Source organism: Phascolarctos cinereus, unplaced genomic scaffold (assembly GCF_003287225.1).
Source record: "Phascolarctos cinereus isolate Bilbo 61053 unplaced genomic scaffold, phaCin_HiC Scaffold_1;HRSCAF=81, whole genome shotgun sequence".
NCBI classification, from domain to species: domain Eukaryota; kingdom Metazoa; phylum Chordata; class Mammalia; order Diprotodontia; family Phascolarctidae; genus Phascolarctos; species Phascolarctos cinereus.
Genome location: NW_027555514.1, coordinates 215,166,525 through 215,188,292, shown reverse-complemented (window position 1 = coordinate 215,188,292; position 21,768 = coordinate 215,166,525). Strand labels below are relative to the sequence as shown.

The 21,768-nt window shown below is 41.0% G+C and overlaps 1 protein-coding gene across 1 annotated transcript; it reads left to right on the top strand.

Annotated features, from left to right (window-relative positions):
- Nucleotides 1-4,479: 4,479 nt before the first annotated feature.
- Nucleotides 4,480-12,983, top strand: LOC110194025 (keratin, type II cytoskeletal 1-like). The gene is given in 12 exon segments (XM_078149131.1): nucleotides 4,480-4,901; nucleotides 4,969-5,139; nucleotides 5,142-5,176; nucleotides 7,316-7,530; nucleotides 8,569-8,629; nucleotides 9,079-9,174; nucleotides 9,318-9,482; nucleotides 9,596-9,721; nucleotides 10,557-10,777; nucleotides 12,375-12,409; nucleotides 12,518-12,835; nucleotides 12,886-12,983. Coding segments are annotated over 12 exon segments (1,917 nt in total). The 5' UTR covers nucleotides 4,480-4,525.
- Nucleotides 12,984-21,768: the final 8,785 nt, after the last annotated feature.

Below are 21,768 nucleotides of genomic sequence, written 5' to 3'. Positions count from 1 at the left end.
TGAATATCCTTTCCCCTAGTCTGTCCTCTCTTCTATCTCTCTCCCCTTCTCTTATTCCCTTCCCCTTCTATTTTCCTGTAGGGCAGGATAGACTTCTGTACTCCATTTCTATATTTCTTATTTCCCAGTAGCATATGAAAACATTTTTTTAAACATATGTTTCTAAAACTTTAGGTGTCAAATTTTCTCCCTTCCTCCCTCCTCACCCACCCTCATTGAAAAGGCAAGCAACTCAATTATGCAAAACACGTCCATAGTAGACATGTTGTGAAAAACTAACTCTATTTCCCTTAATCCTATCCTGCCCTCCCATTTATTCTATTCTTTCTTTTGACCCTGTCCCTCCTCAGAAGTATTTACTTCTGATTACCCCCTTTCCCAATCTGCCCTCCTCTCTATCATCCCCCTGCTGTCTTGTCCCCTTCTCTCCCTATTTTCCTGTAGGGTAAGACAGTAGGTATGATATTTCAAAAGGCAAAAGCTAAAGACTTAAGACCAAGAATAATTTACCCAAAAATACTGATTATCATTTATTTAATAGTATTTATAATATTCTAATATAATTAATACAATAAACAAAACATTTGTTGTAATATAATATTTATTGTAATATTTAATAGTATGTATAATAATAGTATTGGGGCATGGGGAGGATAAACCTTTAATAGAATAAAGGACTTTTTAAGTACTCCTAATGCAAAGACCAGAGCTGAGAAGAAATCTTCTTCCTGGTTCTGCTTATTTCACTCTCCATCAATTCATACATGTCTTCCTAGGTTTCTGTGAAACTGTTTCCTTTGTTTTTTCTAACAGCACAACAATATTTCTTTACACCATCTTTTACATTCACATGCCATAATTTATTCAGCTATTCTCCTTGATAAGCATCTTCCTCATTTTCAATTCTTTACCACAAAAAAGAGATACCACGAATATGTTCATCTACATATGTGTAAATGTATATTTATACACATACGTATATATACACACACACACACATAAACATACACACACCCCTTTTCTTCTTTCTTTTATCTTTTTGGCATATAGTGGTACTGATGGGTCAAAGTCTATGGACAATTGAGTAACTTTTTGTAGAATTAGACCTCAGCTACTGGGGTAAGGAATCATGATTTGACAAAAAACGTCTGGGAAAACTGGAAGCAGCCTGGAGGTAATTAGTTTTAGAACAACACCTCACACTACATACCAAGATAATGTTTAAATGGAAACATGATATACATAGAAAAGGACACATCACAAACAAATGAGGGGAAAAAATTACTTTTCTGATCTATGAAGAGGAAGAGTTTTTGACCAAACAAGGGATAGAGTGGGTCATAGGAAATGAAATGGGCAATTTCGATTATGTAAATTGAAAAAAGTTTGCACAAGTGAATAAAATGCAGCAAAAATTAGAAAGAAAGCAGATAACTGGGGAGGGAATCTTTGCAGAAATTTTCACTGAAAAATGTCTTATTTTTAAAATGTATAAGGAATTGATTTAAATTTCTATGAACAAAAGCCATCTCTCAAGGAAAAATGATAAAAAAATATGAACAGCCAGTTCTTAAGGGAAAGAATCCAAGTTAACTATTGCCATATTAAAAAATAATTATGAAGATGAATAATAATTAAAAAAATGCAAACTAAAGCAACTCTAAGCTTCTCCCCCATGTATATTATATTAGTAGAGCTGATTTTATAAAAGAAAATATTGGAGGGGCTCTGGAAAATCAGACATATTAATATACTCTTGGATGAGCTGTGATTTGGTACAATAATTCTGATTATGCTCTTAAAGATAATAAACTGCATATACTCTTCTGCACATTAAGTATATATATATATATGTATATAATATATAATATAATAATATATAATATATATATACACACACACACAAAATTTCATTGACACTTTTTTCCTTTGTTCTTTTTAATCCTTACTCCCTTTCCTATCAAACCCCTAGTATGCATGCAGTCCTTCATTGTCAATTCAGATAAGAGTGAAGTTCAATCTTCCTTTCTATTCTTCCTACTCCTTTCTTCATGTTTGCAGAATCTTTTTTTCATATACCCAAATTATGAGAAATAGTAAGTTCCTGTCTTTCTTCCCAATTTCTTCCTTAGAGACCCATCCATTTTATGTCTTCTTTTAAGATGGCCAAAACAGATTGAAATCAGACTCAGGCCTTCTGTCTGTCTTATTTCACTGTGCCTGTGACTTTAGAAGATATTAGGGTTCCAAAGGACATGTGTTTCTTCTCTCACTATTACCATGTAAGTACTTCATCATTGTTTAGTCTCTTCTACAAATACTAGGAACATGGTCTGGTACTTCTTAGTTACAACATGGCAATGGTTAAGCTGCTCTCTCTTCCATAAAACATATATGACTTATTTTTCTAAGATTTAAGAGCATTTGCAATTTACTATCTCATTAATTGTCTGTATCTTTCCATCTCTTCCATGGGAAAAGTCTTTCTGGTAGGAAACTCAGAGTTCCTTCTTGATGAAGTCCAGTGAAATCTAATCAGAAAAGGATTTTGTTAGAGAGAGAAGGGATATGGCCTAGGCCTGCAATCTCATTTACAGGGAGTTCCCAGGTAAAGAGCCTTCCTCTGCCAAAGCAGGTTGGCACCTTCTCTGCACATTCTAGTCTCAGGGCGTTGCTGAGAGCTTTGAGAGGTAAATGATGAGAACCAGGACATGTCAGAAGCATGACTTGCTTGAACCCAGAGAACAGATGCTTGGTTTCTCTTAGGCTGCCATCCCAACTCTGCTCAGGCTTGGAGCATGTGCACTGGTCCTTATTTTGGTTCTCTGCCTTCTGTCTACATTGAGACAAGCACCCATGCAGTTGCCTTCTCTTGCAGACAGATTCTCAGCATCAGAAAGCAGGCATCTCATGGGGGTGGGGTGGGTGGGGATGGTGGGGATAGTGGGCAGTGTTAGCACTCTTCAGAGCAAACAATAGCTGACCTCTGTATAGCCCTTTAAAGTTTACAGAGCCCATTAAGGGCCCAATTTTGCTTGATCCTCTCACCAGCCTAACTGGAACAGGGAGCAAAAGAATTTCTGTCCCTGTTGTATAGAGAAGGAAACTGACCCAGGATCTCTGTCCAGTCAGTGCTACTTGAACTTGGGGGGAGGAGGAGTGTCAAGTTCAAGTCTTCAGGATGTGGGGGAAGGTCTTTTTTTGGATACCATTCTCCTCTAAAAAGCCCACTGAGACATTCTCTGTCATCTAGGAACTTAGGAGAAAAGGCATGCTGATGTGGATAAATGAACAGAGATCACAGAAGGAAATGCAGAAAACAAAGCATCAATGGTCACTAGCCTATTTATGTCAGAGGTGGGCCAAAAGTAAGAGAGAAGGGAGTTTAATGTGTAGCTGAGATGACCTTTATGGAGACAGTAGTTACAGGAATACTGTGCCCAAGGTGAGAGAGAATTAAAGGAAGCTGTCACATAATAGTAACTAGCATTTATATCATGCTTCAAGGTTTGCAAAGCACTTATATGTTATCTCATCAGATCCTCACATTAACCTGGGAGGGTGGTATCTCTTTTTGTTCCCATTTTATAGATGAGGAAACTGAGGAAAAATAAAAAAGTTGAGTGAGCTAACTCAGGTCTTCTGGAATACAAGTGCAGCACATATCCCCTGATCAATCTGAGAAGAACCTTGGGATGGTGGACAAGAGTGTTAATTTTGAATCAGGAGACTTGAGTTTGCTTCCTGGCACTGATCTTTCTTAGCTGGCTATGTGGGCAGGGGAACTAGGGCTGGACCTCTCTGAGCTTCCATCCTGGAACTGTCCTTGAATGGAAAATGGGAGAACAATTTCACAGTGTTATTGTCAAGAAAGCAGTACCTAAGGGTGAACTAGTCCCTGATTTGAGTAGAAAGATCCCCCTAGAAGGGCTGGGACTTGAAAATCTGTGGCAATGAAAGAGGGGTAATTGATCTGGTGAGCTGGGAGCCTAGGGAGAGCTGGGAGTCAGGTTTGAAAGCATGAGGAGGATGAGGATGTCCTCCTGCAATATATGGGCTGGTGCGTGGAGCTGTAGGAGGAGCCTTCTTGTGGAGTGAAAGGCAAAGCTCTGAGACGGAGTTGGCATAACTTCAAGGCAAATTGATGAAAGACCAAGCAGAGGTATCAGGAAAGGAGTTTTGGGGTCCTGCTTCCCTAACATCAGATGAGTTTGATGAAGAGAGATATCTTTGGTAAACTGATTACCACTTGAATGGATTTTGCAGGAGCAGCAATTTCCAGGCCCCATCCTGGGAGCTAGGTGTGTAGTGTTTATTGTATTGTTGGGGCTCGTAAAGATCTTGCATGGCTGCAAGGCAAACCAAGCCCTTCAGATTGCTCTAAATCTCCACTGACTCCATGGGACCAAACCCAGTTCCTCCAATGTATATATAAGGAGGAAGCCACTCTGCTACAAGTAAAGGAGTGCTTAGCTCCTTGCTCCTTCCTCCTCTCTTCTGCTGTCTGTCCCCTTGTTGGGTCAACATGAGTCGACAGTTTAGTTCCAGATCTGGCTATCGGAGTGGTGGTGGTGGTGGCTTCAGCTCAGGCTCTGCTGGGGTCTCCTACAGTCGCAGGGTGACAAGCAGCTCCACCATTCGCAGGAGTGGAGGAGGTGGGGGCATATTTTCAGGTGGAAGCTATAGAGCTGGTGGTGGTGGTTTTGGAAGCCAAAGTCTGATTAACTTAGGTGGCTCCAAGAGAATCTGTCAGAGTGTTGCTGGTGGCAGTTATGGAAGAGGTGGTTTTGGTGGCGGCGGCTACGGTGGTGGAGGATTTGGTGGCAGCAGCTATGGTGGTGGTGGTTTCAGTGGCCGCAGCTATGGTGGTGGTGGTTTCGGTGGCGGCGGCTATGGTGGTGGTGGTTTTGGCGTGGTGGCTTTGGCGGTGGTGGCTATGGCGGTGGTGGCTTTGGTGGTGGGGCTTAGGTGGGGGCTTTGGAAGTCCAGGGGGTGGTTTTGGTGGAGGAAGCTTTGGGAATGTCTGTCCCCCTGGAGGCATCCAGGAGGTGACCATCAACCAGGGTCTCCTGCAGCCACTCAATGTGGAGATTGACCCTGAGATTCAAAAAGTGAAGACCAGAGAGAGGGAACAGATAAGGATCTCAACAACAAATTTGCCACCTTCATTGACAAAGTGAGTGTTTGTGGTTTCCTGCTGCTGGTGGTGGGAACATTTGGAGCTATTTGAAATAGATGAGGAAAAGGAGTGAGGTGAGGGATTGGGGTTCAATAATGGGAGTTCTAATCTCCAACTATAGAATCTCATACTTGGATGACTCAAAGGGTAACTCTGGGCCAAGACGTCTTGCTTGGAGGCTGGATGCTTGTGAATGATGCTGGTGCCTACATGAACTAAGGAGGCAGAGGAGAGCATCCCTAGTCTTGGGTCCATAGAAATAGCTTTGGGTGGAGAGGCACTGCTCTTAATGGAAGGCTGATCATTTTGGTGCTGAAATCCAAATGTTTCTCCACTGAGTTCTCAAGCCATTTTGTGACTTTCCTCTTAGGGGGAGAGAGGACTGTATGTGTGTGTAGGGGAAAAGGACAATGGATCTGAGTCTGTGAGACTTGGTTTGGGTCTCTGCTCTAGCACTCACCAGATGGATAATCGTAGCTAATGTGCTTAACCTGTCTGAGACTCAGGTTCTTCATCTGTAAAATGGAAATAAAAAGACTTGCAGTACCTTCTTCATAGGGAGGACTCTTATGAGGAAAGTACATTGAATTTATTGTAATTATTATTCTATTGAAAAAGAGGCTGGAGGTGGAGACTTCTGGAGGACTTTAAAATAATGGGAAAGGGGCAGAGTAAACCTTGTGAAAGGGGCAAGGGAGAACTTTGAGAAGGTGCTCCAGTAGAATGGTCTGAGGGCCAGCCAGGTCCTGGATCCTGGATTCAGGAAGACCTGAGTTGAAATCCTGCCTCAGACACTTACTAGTCATGTGATGTTGGGAAAGTCACTTAACCTGTCTGCCTAAGTTTTCTCATCTGTATAATGGGGCTAATAATAGTACCTATCATCCAGGGTTATTGCATGGTTCAAATGAGATAATATTTTGCTTTGCAAATCTTAAAGTCTTATGTGTTATTTTTTGTTTTCTTTATTACTGTTATTATTGCTCTCATTATTCTCATTAACAAAGGCATTGCAGTTCTTTTTTGTCAATAACCCAGTATTAGGAAGTAGTATTCTCAGTGTCCTGTGAACATTTCTAAGTTAAACTCAGCAGGTGAACCTGCCCTCTGGGAGCTGAGCTCCATTGATGTGGAATTATAGTCTTCTTCCAGTTTGTCAAACATTCAAATAGTCATACAATCTTCTTTGTCTCTTAGCTTGATCATCAATACAGTCAACTCCCAATTATCCATTGCCGCTTCTAACTATGCTAGCTTAGTTTCCTCAGCAATGCTTCCCTGATTTTTTCCTTCTAGTAAGCCTTGAGGTTTTCCTTAGGAAAAGCAAACATTTTGATAGTCATTCAGGCAAAACTCACCATAATAGATATTAACAATGCTAGCTGGTAGTGACATACCTCTTTAAAATTTTTTGCCTAGTGATTTACCTATGTTATCTAATTTGAGTCACCAAACACCTCTGTGAGGTGGAACCTGCAGATATTACTATTGCCACTGTATAGAAGAGGAAATTGAGCCATAGAAATTTATTGACTCATCCACAGTCATGTATAATCTGGTGATTTAAATTTTTTTTAACACTTTGTTTTACTTTAAAGTATATAGAAATGGGAACTATCATTCCAGTCAAATTAAAATGATGATCTTGCATTTTCTCTGCTGTTCAGGATTTTTCGGGGGGGGGTGCTACTGATTCATGTGAATTTTAAGTTAAGTTAGTTGGAATTACCAGTGTCAGGGAATGTGTGGCTGCTCTGAATGGAGCTATGGAGTTGGGGCTGATTATGGCTATGAATGAATAAACGAGGGAAGGAAGGAAATGATAAAGTATTTATTAAGTGCTTACTACCTGCAGAGGGCTGGGGATACAAATAGAAAAGGAAGACAGGCCTTGCTCTAAAGGAGCTCCTATTCTAATGGGGGAGATACCAAAGAAAGATTTCAGCTGTAAATCAAATGGGCTGTTATACCAATTAATTTGTCTTGCTTTTCCTTTGCTTGCCCTGGTTGAGAATGAGGGGAAAACAATGGTTCCCTGTCTTGTTCCTTGCTCTTCCTCTGGGATTTGATTTGGGGACCAGCAGTTCCCAGGCCCCATGCCTTGGCTAAAGGCTTTGGGGGACTTGGTGTTTGCAGGTGCGGTTCCTGGAGCAGCAGAACCAGGTGCTGCAGACCAAATGGGAGCTGCTGCAGCAGGTGGACACTTCAACTCGAACCCAGAACCTGGAGCCCCTCTTTGAGGCCTATATATCTAGACTCAGGCAGAACCTGGATAAACTGAAGAATGACCGTTCACGGATGGAGTCGGAATTGAAGAACATGCAAGACATGGTGGAGGACTTCAAGGGAAAGTATGGCCCCAACTGCCTTTCCTGTGCTCCCTCTGTGCTGAACAAGCAAGGCATTACCCCTGAGAAGGCTTCCCAGAGAGTAGCCAGAGGGGGCTCTAGAGAGTGTCAGGGAACAGAGAGGCCTAATTGGATGGCATTTCTCCCCTCCTCAGAGGCAGCCAGGTGGTCCAGTGGACAATATACTGGCTGAGAGTCAGGAAGCCCTGAGTTCAAATTCAGCCTGAGACATATATTAACCGTGTGATCCTGGGCAAATCATTTAATCTATCTAATATAATCAATTTAATCACAATTTTCTCATCTATAAAATGAGGACAATGATAGCATCTACCTTCCAGGGCTGTTTGCAAGGATGAAATGATGTAATATTTGTAAAGCAATTAGCATGGTGCTTGGACTATATTAATGGTGGGGTTCAGTTGTTTTCGTCATGTCTGATTATTTGTGATCCCTTTCAGGATTTTCTTGACAAAGATACTGGAATGGTTTGCCATTTCCTTCTCTAGCTCATGGGGTGGGGAAGGGTGGGGAACTGAGGCAAACAAGGTTAAGTCACTTGCCCAGGTTTACACAGCTAGTAATTGTCTGAAGCTGGATTTGTCTGGTCTTCTTGACACCAGGCCTGGCACTCTATCTCCTGCACTACCTAGCTGCCCCTCCTGGAACATAGAAGATGCTTATAAATTGCTGGTTCTCTCACTCTCACCTTCACTGATTCCTTTCTTCTTTTTTCCTTTTTTCCTTCTTCCTTCCACCCTTCCTCCCTCCCTTCCTTCTTTTCTTCCTTTTCAGAAGCAATTCGGACTATCTTTTTTTTAGAAACTTACATGCTCATAGAAGTGTATTTTACACAAAGTTGAACAGTTGTGTTGTCCAGAAGCAGAGAGATAGATAAGAGGACATTCCCAGGTTGATATGATTTTATACAGGACTGAGGGAATCAATGATATTTTTCATCACTCCGTCTAGAATGTTCAACTCTAGGGCTCATCCTTCCCCAAACCTCACCATCCATCCTGTCTTTTTCCCCTCCAACAGATACGAAGATGAAATCAATAAACGTACTGATGCAGAGAATGAATTTGTGACCATCAAGAAGGCGAGTCAAATTAATAGAATGAAGCTCACATTTTAATCCGGGAAAATAAGTCCAGGTTTACTATACTAGCCCAAAAGAAGCAAGGAGAATCAAACTGTGGCATTCAGTTTTAGCTGAAGGGAAATATGAATATTTCTTACCAGTGTATCATACTTATCTGGCTCTCTGGCCCCCATAGTAAGTTGCCTTCCCCATATTCCTGTCTGCAGCGTGGTAAGCAGAGCCAGAAGACTTCCCCTTTGCAAGTGAGGGAAATTCCCAAGATGCCAAAGGGTGGGTAGGGTTTTAATGAAGGTCAGCTCAGGAGTCAAATTCCTCATCCTCTTCATCCTCATTATCTTGGAAAAGTACAGACTCCTTTCAGTCCAGAAGCTGTTCCATGCAACCACAGGGGGTCACCTTCCTCTGAATGCATAATCGTTGCTTGACTTCTTACTCTGGCTCTACAGGATGTGGACAATGCATACATGAATAAGGTTGACCTTCAGGGCAAGGTGGATCTTTTGACGGATGACATCAACTTCTACAGGGTCCTGTATGACACAGTAAGTAAGCTCATGATCATCTACATGGACCTACATCTTCATTCTGCATCACACAAAATATGGGAAAATCACATGTACACTGGTGGCAGTTCATGCTTTGTCTCTGGAAGGCACAAAACTCACAGCAGTGTTGTATCTTGTAGGAGCTATCCCAGATGCAGACTCAAATCAGCAACACCAATGTCATCCTCTCCATGGATAACAACAGGAACCTGGACCTGAGTAGCATCATTGATGAGATCAAGAGTCACTATGATGAGGTTGCTGAGAGGAGCAAAGCTGAGGCCGAGTCCATGTACCAGCACAAAGTGAGCGGATAGAGTCTCCCCAGCAGGCCTCTGGCTTCCTTGAACTTTGTACGTAAGGTTCGCTGTGTGTCAGGATGCACTCATGAGTCATCTCTTTGCTCTCCTGTTCTCAGTATGAAGAGCTCCAGATCACTGCTGGGAGACACGGAGACCAACTGAAAAACACAAAAAGTGAGATTTCTGAGATGAACCGAATGATTCAGAGACTCAATTCTGAAATTGATTCAGTGAAGAAGCAGGTACTGGTTTCTTTCACCATCCTCCTTGGGGCTACCATGGGGTTGTTGGGTGAGGCTTTCTCTACTCGGAAAACGAGGCCAGGCTGGACTAGATGACTTGAAAGGTCACTGCCAATTTTGAGATTGTGCACCTGTGAGAATCCCCACTGGAGCCATAGTTTCAGTAGTGACTAAGGTTTCCTTGAGAGAATCTTGTGATGAGGACTTAAAGGCCAAAGAACTTTTAACAGTTACAAGTGCCCGAGATAGGCTTGGACAGATGAATTCACTCTCTTGTGAGTCAGTGGGTTCTCTGTCACTGGAAGTACTCAAACAGAGGCCATAGGACCACCTGTTGGGAATGTGGAAGGAGGTTGTTACAGATGCATTTTGGGGGTATATTAGGTGTCTGTAAGGTCCTGTTGCATACTTGAGCATTCTAGTTCCTATCTGGAGGCTGGAGAATGGGTCCTTAGCCCCAGGTTTTTTTTTTTTAACCATTCTAGGCAATGGATAGAGGGACAGGACTTGTATTTGAATCTTTCCTTGAATGATTACCAGCTGTGTGACCTTGGGCAAATGGCTTTTACCTTTCTCAGCCTGAGTTTCCTCATTTGTCCAATGGGGATAATAATAGCAGCCATCTTGCCAGGTTGTTGCAAGGATCAACTAAGAGTGTTTGCAAACTTTCAAGTGTTGCTAAACGGTAGTTATTGTTATTGCTGTTGTTACTGTTATTGTTGCTCTCTCCTGAGAGGGCCAAAGTAGGGGTCTGGGATTAGTAGTGGCTGTTGGTGGTAGTGAGTGGGGACTGAGGACCTGATCCATACGCATGGTTTGCTGTCTCCTCCTGCAGATTGCCAGGCTTCAGCAAGCCATTGCTGATGCAGAGCAGCGTGGGGAGAATGCCCTGAAAGATGCCCAGAACAAACTGGCAGACCTGGAGGATGCACTGCAGAAGGCCAAGGAGGACTTGACCCGGCTGTTGCGGGACTACCAGGAGTTGTATAATGTGAAGCTGACCTTGGATGCTGAGATTGCCACCTATAGGAAGCTGCTGGAGGGAGAGGAGAGCAGGTGAGGGATGACCACTGAAGAGTATTGAACCACACTCAGGGGAAGGCAGGGGAACTTCCTGGTGGCATAAGCTCCCTGAGTCTTTTTTAATTAATTAATTATTTTAATTTATTTTTCATTTTCAATAATCAATTCCTTATGCTTTTGAATTTAAAATTTTTCTCTCCCTCTCTCCCCAAGATGGCATGCAATCTGATATAGGCTTTACATATACATTCTTATTAAAGTATATTTTCACAGTAGTCATGTGGTAAGGAAGAATTAGGACCATTAGGCAGAACCAGAAGAAATAGGAAACAAAAGGAAACAGAAGAGAAAAAGAGCAAACAGTATACTTTGATCTACATTCAAACTCCATAGTTCTTTCTCTGGATATGGATAGCATTTTCTGTCATGAGACTTTTGGAGAAGTCTTTGATCCTTGTATTGCTGAGAAGAGCTAAGTCTATCAAAATTAGTCATAGCACAACATGGCAGTTACTGTGTACCATGTTCTCCTGGTTCTGCTCACTTCACTCAGCATCAATCCATACAAGTCTTTCAAGGTTTTTCTGAAGTCAGCCTGCTCATGGTTTCTTATAGCACAACAGTATTCCATTACATTCATATAACACAACTTGTTCAGCCATGCCTCAATTGATGGGCATTGTCTCAATTTACAATTCTTTGATATCACAGAAAAAGCAGCTACAAATATTTTTGTACTTGTGGCTCCTTTTCCTATTTGTGTGATCTCTTTGGGGTAGAGCGCCAGAAGTGCTATTGCTGGGTTAAAAGCTCTGCACATTTTTATAGCCTTTTGGGCATAGTTCTAAATTGCTCTCCAAAATAGTTATATCATTTCACAACTCTACCAACAATTCATTAATGTTTCGATTTCCCCACATTTTCTCTCCCTGAGTCTTAATGAAGAAGAATTAGCATTCCTTAGCCTAGCACACCCTATAGAAGGATTATAGTCCTTCTATGGCCCTGGTTAGAGGAACCCAGGACCTACAGATGAAAGGACCCTCAGGAATCATGGAGTCTAACCTTCTTGTTTTGTAGATGAGAGTCCAGGGGCCCACAGGCATTAAATGTCTTCCCTAAGCTCTGACAGCTAGTCAGTTGTAGAGCCAGTATTTGCCCCAGGTCATAGAAAAATTGACTTTGAGATGAAAGAGACCTTAGAGGCCATTGAATCCAACCCTCTCATTTCACCAATAATGAAACTGAGGTTCAGAGTGGTTAAGTGAATGATCTGAGGTCACACAGGCAGTAAAATGGTAAAGATAGTATTGGAGGTGAGATTCTTTGACTTCCACCTTGTCCCACTTTCCTCCCTCTTTGTAGTAAGCCCCAAATGCAGTGGACTAAAGCATTACTGAACTATTTCACAGGCTTGTGGAAAGAAGAGCTTTTGGTGCTACTGGAAATTTAAGCTGTTATAATGATTTCTGGGAATTGATCTATGATTTGGAAAGGCAGGGGGGAGAGACTTAGGTTGGGTGATGAGGAAGTGAACAGCCTAGAAGGAAGGTCAGTAGTGTCAAGTATGGGATGAAGAATGGGGTTGTTGAGCTGAGTCATAGGAACTGTCTTTTTATCTTCCTTTTAGGGTATCTGGAGAGTGTGTTCCAAACGTGAGTGTGTGTAAGTATCAAGAATGATTTTTTGGGCTCTGGAAAACTTCTTGGGATGGGGTGGACTTCGTACAGTGATGAGTGGTACCCAAAATAACAGCAGGGATGTCTTCCACAGCTGTGAGCACCAGCCATGTGTCTGTGTCTGGTGGTGGAGGAGGAAGGTTTGGAGGTGGTGGTAGCTATGGCTCCGGAGGTGGAGGTGGAGGCAGCTATGGCTCCAGCTCTGGAGGAGGTGGCTACGGTTCCAGTTCTGGAGGCGGCGGCTATGGCTCCAGCTCTGGAGGCGGCGGCTATGGTTCCAGCTCTGGAGGAGGCAGATATGGCTCTGGAGGAGGTGGCTATGGTTCCTCAGGAGGCCGGGGCTCCAGCTCCGGAGGAGGCAGCTACGGTTCTTCAGGAGGCCGGGGCTCCAGCTCTGGAGGAGGAGGCTATGGTTCCTCAGGAGGCCGGGGCTCCAGCTCTGGAGGAGGAGGAGGAGGAGAGGCAGCAGCTCTGGTGGTGGCTCTGGGAGTGTCAAGGGCTCTAGTGGCAGCTCTAGTGTGAAGTTCACTTCTACCAGTTATTCTACAGTCACCAATTAAAGTCAGAGCTCCCTGTTAGCCATCTCTTAGATCAATGTCTTTGTTCACTCTCAGTCAATTCTTGATGTCAAAACCTTCAACTTTTCTTGAGGAAAATAAAATGTGATGGCCTCCAGCAGTTCATCTTCTTTTCCTAACCCGACCCCCCCCAATTCCTTTCACTGACCTTAATTCCTAGAGCTTTTTGTAAGTTATCCAACCATGGGCACCTCAACCCCATGGCTTCCACTGCTCTTACTCTCTGTGGGTGCATAGGGAGGGTCACTGATGATTCTCGCCTTTTAGAGCAATGATCTTCCCCATCTTTCCCATTTGCTAGCTATTGTCTATCCAGGCCTTCATCATTTGGCTTGCCCTCTTCCTGTGTCTCAAATGGTGAACCAGGTCTTGACATGAATGAACCCTTCCCTTGGTCAATCATGAGTTGTAGCCTGAGAAATCCACCCATCATCACTGCCCACTCTACATTTCAAAAGTTTCTCCCCCAGCCAAGTAGAAGGAGAGCCATTTCAATCTAGCACTCGTTGGGAGTGTGTCTCCATACCGCAGTAACAAATTCTGGGTTGGTTTTTTTCTTGTTTTTTGTTTTTGTATAAGGTGTAAGCTGGTTGGTTGACTTTTCTGGAGATCTCAAACTCTCCATTTTCTTGTGTTGTCTGCAATAAATTGCATTGGAAATTCTGCAAGTTTGTCTCTTGAGTGTTTTGTGTAACACACCCATCTGTCTCTCCTAAGACCCACTGCTAAAGGTTGTAAACTTCCAGGTAGGAGTAAGGCTTATGATAAGGCCTGAAAGAGAGGATACCCTAATATGAAAGTGATAGAAGTTTATAAAATAGCAACAACACAGGCAAATGACTGCAGTGTAAATCAAGCTTAGATATATTGAAGGGACATTGTGTAAATGGAGCTGGGTAGGGCTAATTAGAACAGGCTTCAGAGGGCCAGAGCTATGAGTGACAGAATGGGTAGAGCATGAGACTTGGAGTCAGGAAGGCCTGAGTTCCAATCCAACCTCAAATACTTACTAGCATGTGACCCTGGTAAATCAATAACCTCTCTGCCTTAGTTTCCTCAGCTGTAAAGTGGGGATAATAATGGCAACTAGCCCGAGGGCTTATGAGGATCAAATAAAATAAAATTTGTAAAGGGCTTTGCAAACCTTTCAAGGCTTTATAAACGTGAGTTATTATGTTTATTTGAAATTGGAAGTGATTTCAGACGTAGTCTAGTGTGTGTCTTCTACTCATTGGTTTAGGAAAGTGGGTGGGGAGGGGGCATCTCTACAATCACCTTTTAGCTATTTCCAATTGAATGACCTCTAGACCCCTTACACTCAACATGTCCAAAACTGATTGCAATCTTTCCCACCAAACACTCCACTCTCCCTCACTTCTCTGTTACCATCAAGGTTACCACCATGTTTCCCATCACTCAGACTCACAACCTACAGGGCTTCTTCAACTCCTCACTTTCTTTCTCTACCTCTTCCAATCAGTGGTCAAGTCCTTTCATTTTAATTTTCATAATAGCTCTCATATTTGCCTCCTGTTCTCTGACACTATAACCATTCTGATGAAGGCCCTCATCACCTCACCACTGGACTGTTGCACTCATCTTCTGGTTGGTCTCCCTTCCTCAAGTGTCTCCCCACTCTAGCTCATCTCTCACTCAGCTGTCAAACTGATCCTCCCTAGGACTCAGGTCTGATTATATCACAAGAAAACCTCAGTGGTTTCTTGATGCTCTCAGAAGCAAATACAAAATGCTTGTTTGTCATTCAAAGCCCTTTGGAACTTAGCCTTTCCTCTCCTTTCCAGTCTTTTTACACCTTACTCCCCACCAAGGACTCTTCCATCCAGTGACGCTAGCCTCCTGGCTGCTTCTTGCACACAACACTCCATTTGCCAACTCTGGGCATTATCACTGGTTTCTCCCAATGCCTGGAATATTCTCACTTGTCATCTCTGCTTCCTGGCCTCCCTGGCTTCCTTCAAGTCTCAGATAAAATCCCACCCTCTACAGGAAGCCTTTTCCAATCCCTCTTAATTTAAGTTCCTTCCCTCTGTTGATTATTTTCTATTTTTCTTGTTTTCCTACAATTTTTGCATGTTACCTTCCCCATTAGATGGTGAGCTCCATGAGGACAGATTCTGTCTTTTGTCTTTCTTTCTATTTCCTGAGCTTAGCACAATGTCTAGCTACAGGGGTGGGGAACCTGCAACCTCAAGGCCACACATGGCCCTCTAGGTCCTAAGTGCAGCCCTTTGACTGAAACCAAACTTCACAGAAGAAATTCCCTTAATAAAAGGATTTGTTCTGTAAAACTTGGAATCCTTCAAAAGGCCACACTCAAGGACCTAGAAGGCCACATGTGGCTGGAGGTCCCAGGTTCCCCACCACTGGAAAAATTAGGGGCCTGACTGACTTGCCTAAGGTCACACAAGTAATATATAAGGAACCTTACACTCAGCTGAATGTTGGGAAGGAAGGCTCTCTTCCAAGTTACCAGTGATATTGAAAATGCCCAATAGCATGCCCTTTTTTCAATCCTCATTCTTGATTTTTGTGCTATATTTGATAGATCTCTTTGATCAAGTCTCTTCTCTCTCTCTTTCTCTCTCTCTGTCTCTCTCTCTCTCTTTAAATGAAATTCTCTCTTGGTTTCTCTTCTACCTTTCTGACTGCCCCTTCTCAGTCTCCTTTGCTAAGTCATCTTCCATGCTCCACTGGAACTGGTACATGTGCTACAAGGCTCTGTCCTAATTTCCTTCTTTTTTCTCTTTACAACCTTTTGCTTGGTGATCTAATCATCATCTCCCATGGTTTCTATCCTCTCTGTGACTCCCTAATTTCTCTGTCTCTCTCTTTTTCTTTTTGTGATCTCTCTCTCCTTCTGTTTCTTTCTCCTTTTGTCTCTTTCTCTGCCTCTCTTTCTCTCTCTTTCTTTCTCTCTGTCTCCCTCTCCTCTTTCCTGAGCTCCAGTCCCACATTATCAACTGATTATTGGATGTTTCCAACTTGACATCCCCTAGCCATTTCAAACTTAACATGTACAAGTCAGGACTCATTATCTTTTCCCCCTGAAAATATTCTCATTCCAAACTACTTTATCTCTGTTGAGGATATCAGTATCTCATATCAGGATCCCAGTTCTCAGATTCACAACCAAAATCATCCTTGACTCCTTTCTCTCTCCTTCCTATATATATATATATATATATATATATATATATATATATATATATATATATATATATATATATATATTTATATATATCCAATCATTTGCCAAATTTTGTCATTTCTCCCTCCCTGCTATCTCTCTTCCACCTCTCCTTCCATCTACTCACACAACCACCACACTAGATCGGCTCTCACCATTTCTTGCCTGTGCTATGAAGTCAGACCTACTGAGGTCTGACTATGCTGCTCCCCTATTAATCAACTCCACTGGCTCTCCTTTGCCCCTAGGATCAAATAGAAACAAATGCTTCTGTTTTACATTTAAAGCTGTCCACAACATGAACCTCCCTTTATTTCTAGACCTCTTAAATATTAATCTCCTCCATTCATTCTTTGGTTCAACCCAAACAGCTTAATTCCCACCTGATTCTCCTTTTCCCATCTCTGTGCCTTTGTATTGGCTGCCCCCTTGCCTGGAGTGTTCTCCCTTCTAACCTCTACCCCTTAGAATTCCTTGACTTGGCTCATTCATCACTTTCTGTAGGAAGGATTCCATGACTTTCCTGTTCCTCACACTCCACCCTCCCCCCAAGCTGCTAGTGCATTTCTTTCTATGGTTACTTTCCATCTACTCTATGAGTATTTTATACATGCTTATTTATGTGCATCCCTCATTAGAACATAAGCTTCTTGAGGGCAGGGTCCATTTTTGCTTTTTTTTTTTACTGTATGTCCAGTACTCAACACAGCGTTTGGTGCATAGGAAATCCTTAACAAATGCTTGTTGACTGACAGACATGATTAGCTCATAGAGAAAGCTTAAGAAGAAATAGTAAAGACAGTAGCTATAAGACATTTCTCCCTTCAACTGAAACAATTCTCCTACAGATACACATAGCATCATAGGGAGGTGAGGCACACTTGTAGGGAATATATGTATATGTATATGTATATGTATATGTATATGTATATGTATATGTATATGTAATGTATATGTATATGTATATGTATATGTATATGTATATGTATATGTATATGTATATGTATATGTGTATGTGTATGTATATGTATATGTATATGTATATGTATATGTATATGTATATGTGTATGTGTATGTATATGTGTATGTATATGTGTATGTATATGTATATGTATATGTATATGTATATGTATATGTATATGTATGTGTATATGTATATGTATGTATATATGTATATGTATATGTGTGTGTTGTAAATTTTAAAAAAAACCAAGCATTTATTTTCTCTCTTCCTCAAGGCACTACCCACTCTCTGAATTGAAAAAAAAAAAGAAAAAAATCTCTGATAACAAATATGCAAAGTCAAGCAAAATGGATCCCAACATTGGCTACTTCCATAAACATGTGTCTTGTTCTTTATATATGCAACACCTGTCTATCAGGACACAGGTAGGATTCTCCAAAGGTTTGATCAACATTGTTAAGTCCTTCAAAGGTGTTTGTTTTTACAATTTTATTTTCATAAATAAAATTCACCAAGGTTTGTCATTTCTTTCTCCATAACATTTTTCATAGGTATGATATTTTTTTTAAATATAAATTTATTTATTTTTAGTTTTCAGCATTCACTTCCACAAGTTTTTGAGTTCCAAATTTTCACACCATCTCCCCCCTCCTCCACCCCAAGATGTCATGCATTCTGAATATCCTTTCCCCTAGTCTGTCCTCTCTTCTATCTCTCTCCCCTTCTCTTATTCCCTTCCCCTTCTATTTTCCTGTAGGGCAGGATAGACTTCTGTACTCCATTTCTATATTTCTTATTTCCCAGTAGCATATGAAAACATTTTTTTAAACATATGTTTCTAAAACTTTAGGTGTCAAATTTTCTCCCTTCCTCCCTCCTCACCCACCCTCATTGAAAAGGCAAGCAACTCAATTATGCAAAACACGTCCATAGTAGACATGTTGTGAAAAACTAACTCTATTTCCCTTAATCCTATCCTGCCCTCCCATTTATTCTATTCTTTCTTTTGACCCTGTCCCTCCTCAGAAGTATTTACTTCTGATTACCCCCTTTCCCAATCTGCCCTCCTCTCTATCATCCCCTGCTGTCTTGTCCCCTTCTCTCCCTATTTTCCTGTAGGGTAAGACAGTAGGTATGATATTTCAAAAGGCAAAAGCTAAAGACTTAAGACCAAGAATAATTTACCCAAAAATACTGATTATCATTTATTTAATAGTATTTATAATATTCTAATATAATTAATACAATAAACAAAACATTTGTAATATAATATTTATTGTAATATTTAATAGTATGTATAATAAATAGTATTGGGGCATGGGGAGGATAAACCTTTAATAGAATAAAGGACTTTTTAAGTACTCCTAATGCAAAGACCAGAGCTGAGAAGAAATCTTCTTCCTGGTTCTGCTTATTTCACTCTCCATCAATTCATACATGTCTTCCTAGGTTTCTGTGAAACTGTTTCCTTTGTTTTTTCTAACAGCACAACAATATTTCTTTACACCATCTTTTACATTCACATGCCATAATTTATTCAGCTATTCTCCTTGATAAGCATCTTCCTCATTTTCAATTCTTTACCACAAAAAAGAGATACCACGAATATGTTCATCTACATATGTGTAAATGTATATTTATACACATACGTATATATACACACACACACACATAAACATACACACACCCCTTTTCTTCTTTCTTTTATCTTTTTGGCATATAGTGGTACTGATGGGTCAAAGTCTATGGACAATTTAGTAACTTTTTGTAGAATTAGACCTCAGCTACTGGGGTAAGGAATCATGATTTGACAAAAAATGTCTGGGAAAACTGGAAGCAGCCTGGAGGTAATTAGTTTTAGAACAACACCTCACACTACATACCAAGATAATGTTCAAATGGAAACATGATATACATAGAAAAGGACACATCACAAACAAATGAGGGGAAAAAATTACTTTTCTGATCTATGAAGAGGAAGAGTTTTTGACCAAACAAGGGATAGAGTGGGTCATAGGAAATGAAATGGGCAATTTCGATTATGTAAATTGAAAAAAGTTTGCACAAGTGAATAAAATGCAGCAAAAATTAGAAAGAAAGCAGATAACTGGGGAGGGAATCTTTGCAGAAATTTTCACTGAAAAATGTCTTATTTTTAAAATGTATAAGGAATTGATTTAAATTTCTATGAACAAAAGCCATCTCTCAAGGAAAAATGATAAAAAAATATGAACAGCCAGTTCTTAAGGGAAAGAATCCAAGTTAACTATTGCCATATTAAAAAATAATTATGAAGATGAATAATAATTAAAAAAATGCAAACTAAAGCAACTCTAAGCTTCTCCCCCATGTATATTATATTAGTAGAGCTGATTTTATAAAAGAAAATATTGGAGGGGCTCTGGAAAATCAGACATATTAATATACTCTTGGATAAGCTGTGATTTGGTACAATAATTCTGATTATGCTCTTAAAGATAATAAACTGCATATACTCTTCTGCACATTAAGTATATATATATATATGTATATATATATATATATATAATATATATATATATATATATATACACACACACAAAATTTCATTGACACTTTTTTCCTTTGTTCTTTTTAATCCTTACTCCCTTTCCTATCAAACCCCTAGTATGCATGCAGTCCTTCATTGTCAATTCAGATAAGAGTGAAGTTCAATCTTCCTTTCTATTCTTCCTACTCCTTTCTTCATGTTTGCAGAATCTTTTTTTCATATACCCAAATTATGAGAAATAGTAAGTTCCTGTCTTTCTTCCCAATTTCTTCCTTAGAGACCCATCCATTTTATGTCTTCTTTTAAGATGGCCAAAACAGATTGAAATCAGACTCAGGCCTTCTGTCTGTCTTATTTCACTGTGCCTGTGACTTTAGAAGATATTAGGGTTCCAAAGGACATGTGTTTCTTCTCTCACTATTACCATGTAAGTACTTCATCATTGTTTAGTCTCTTCTACAAATACTAGGAACATGGTCTGGTACTTCTTAGTTACAACATGGCAATGGTTAAGCTGCTCTCTCTTCCATAAAACATATATGACTTATTTTTCTAAGATTTAAGAGCATTTGCAATTTACTATCTCATTAATTGTCTGTATCTTTCCATCTCTTCCATGGGAAAAGTCTTTCTGGTAGGAAACTCAGAGTTCCTTCTTGATGAAGTCCAGTGAAATCTATCAGAAAAGGATTTTGTTAGAGAGAGAAGGGATATGGCCTAGGCCTGCAATCTCATTGGTACAGGGAGTTCCCAGGTAAAGAGCCTTCCTCTGCCAAAGCAGGTTGGCACCTTCTCTGCACATTCTAGTCTCAGGGCGTTGCTGAGAGCTTTGAGAGGTAAATGATGAGAACCAGGACATGTCAGAAGCATGACTTGCTTGAACCCAGAGAACAGATGCTTGGTTTCTCTTAGGCTGCCATCCCAACTCTGCTCAGGCTTGGAGCATGTGCACTGGTCCTTATTTTGGTTCTCTGCCTTCTGTCTACATTGAGACAAGCACCCATGCAGTTGCCTTCTCTTGCAGACAGATTCTCAGCATCAGAAAGCAGGCATCTCATGGGGGTGGGGTGGGTGGGGATGGTGGGGATAGTGGGCAGTGTTAGCACTCTTCAGAGCAAACAATAGCTGACCTCTGTATAGCCCTTTAAAGTTTACAGAGCCCATTAAGGGCCCAATTTTGCTTGATCCTCTCACCAGCCTAACTGGAACAGGGAGCAAAAGAATTTCTGTCCCTGTTGTATAGAGAAGGAAACTGACCCAGGATCTCTGTCCAGTCAGTGCTACTTGAACTTGGGGGGAGGGGAGGAGTGTCAAGTTCAAGTCTTCAGGATGTGGGGGAAGGTCTTTTTTTGGATACCATTCTCCTCTAAAAAGCCCACTGAGACATTCTCTGTCATCTAGGAACTTAGGAGAAAAGGCATGCTGATGTGGATAAATGAACAGAGATCACAGAAGGAAATGCAGAAAACAAAGCATCAATGGTCACTAGCCTATTTATGTCAGAGGTGGGCCAAAAGTAAGAGAGAAGGGAGTTTAATGTGTAGCTGAGATGACCTTTATGGAGACAGTAGTTACAGGAATACTGTGCCCAAGGTGAGAGAGAATTAAAGGAAGCTGTCACATAATAGTAACTAGCATTTATATCATGCTTCAAGGTTTGCAAAGCACTTATATGTTATCTCATCAGATCCTCACATTAACCTGGGAGGGTGGTATCTCTTTTTGTTCCCATTTTATAGATGAGGAAACTGAGGAAAAATAAAAAAGTTGAGTGAGCTAACTCAGGTCTTCTGGAATACAAGTGCAGCACATATCCCCTGATCAATCTGAGAAGAACCTTGGGATGGTGGACAAGAGTGTTAATTTTGAATCAGGAGACTTGAGTTTGCTTCCTGGCACTGATCTTTCTTAGCTGGCTATGTGGGCAGGGGAACTAGGGCTGGACCTCTCTGAGCTTCCATCCTGGAACTGTCCTTGAATGGAAAATGGGAGAACAATTTCACAGTGTTATTGTCAAGAAAGCAGTACCTAAGGGTGAACTAGTCCCTGATTTGAGTAGAAAGAT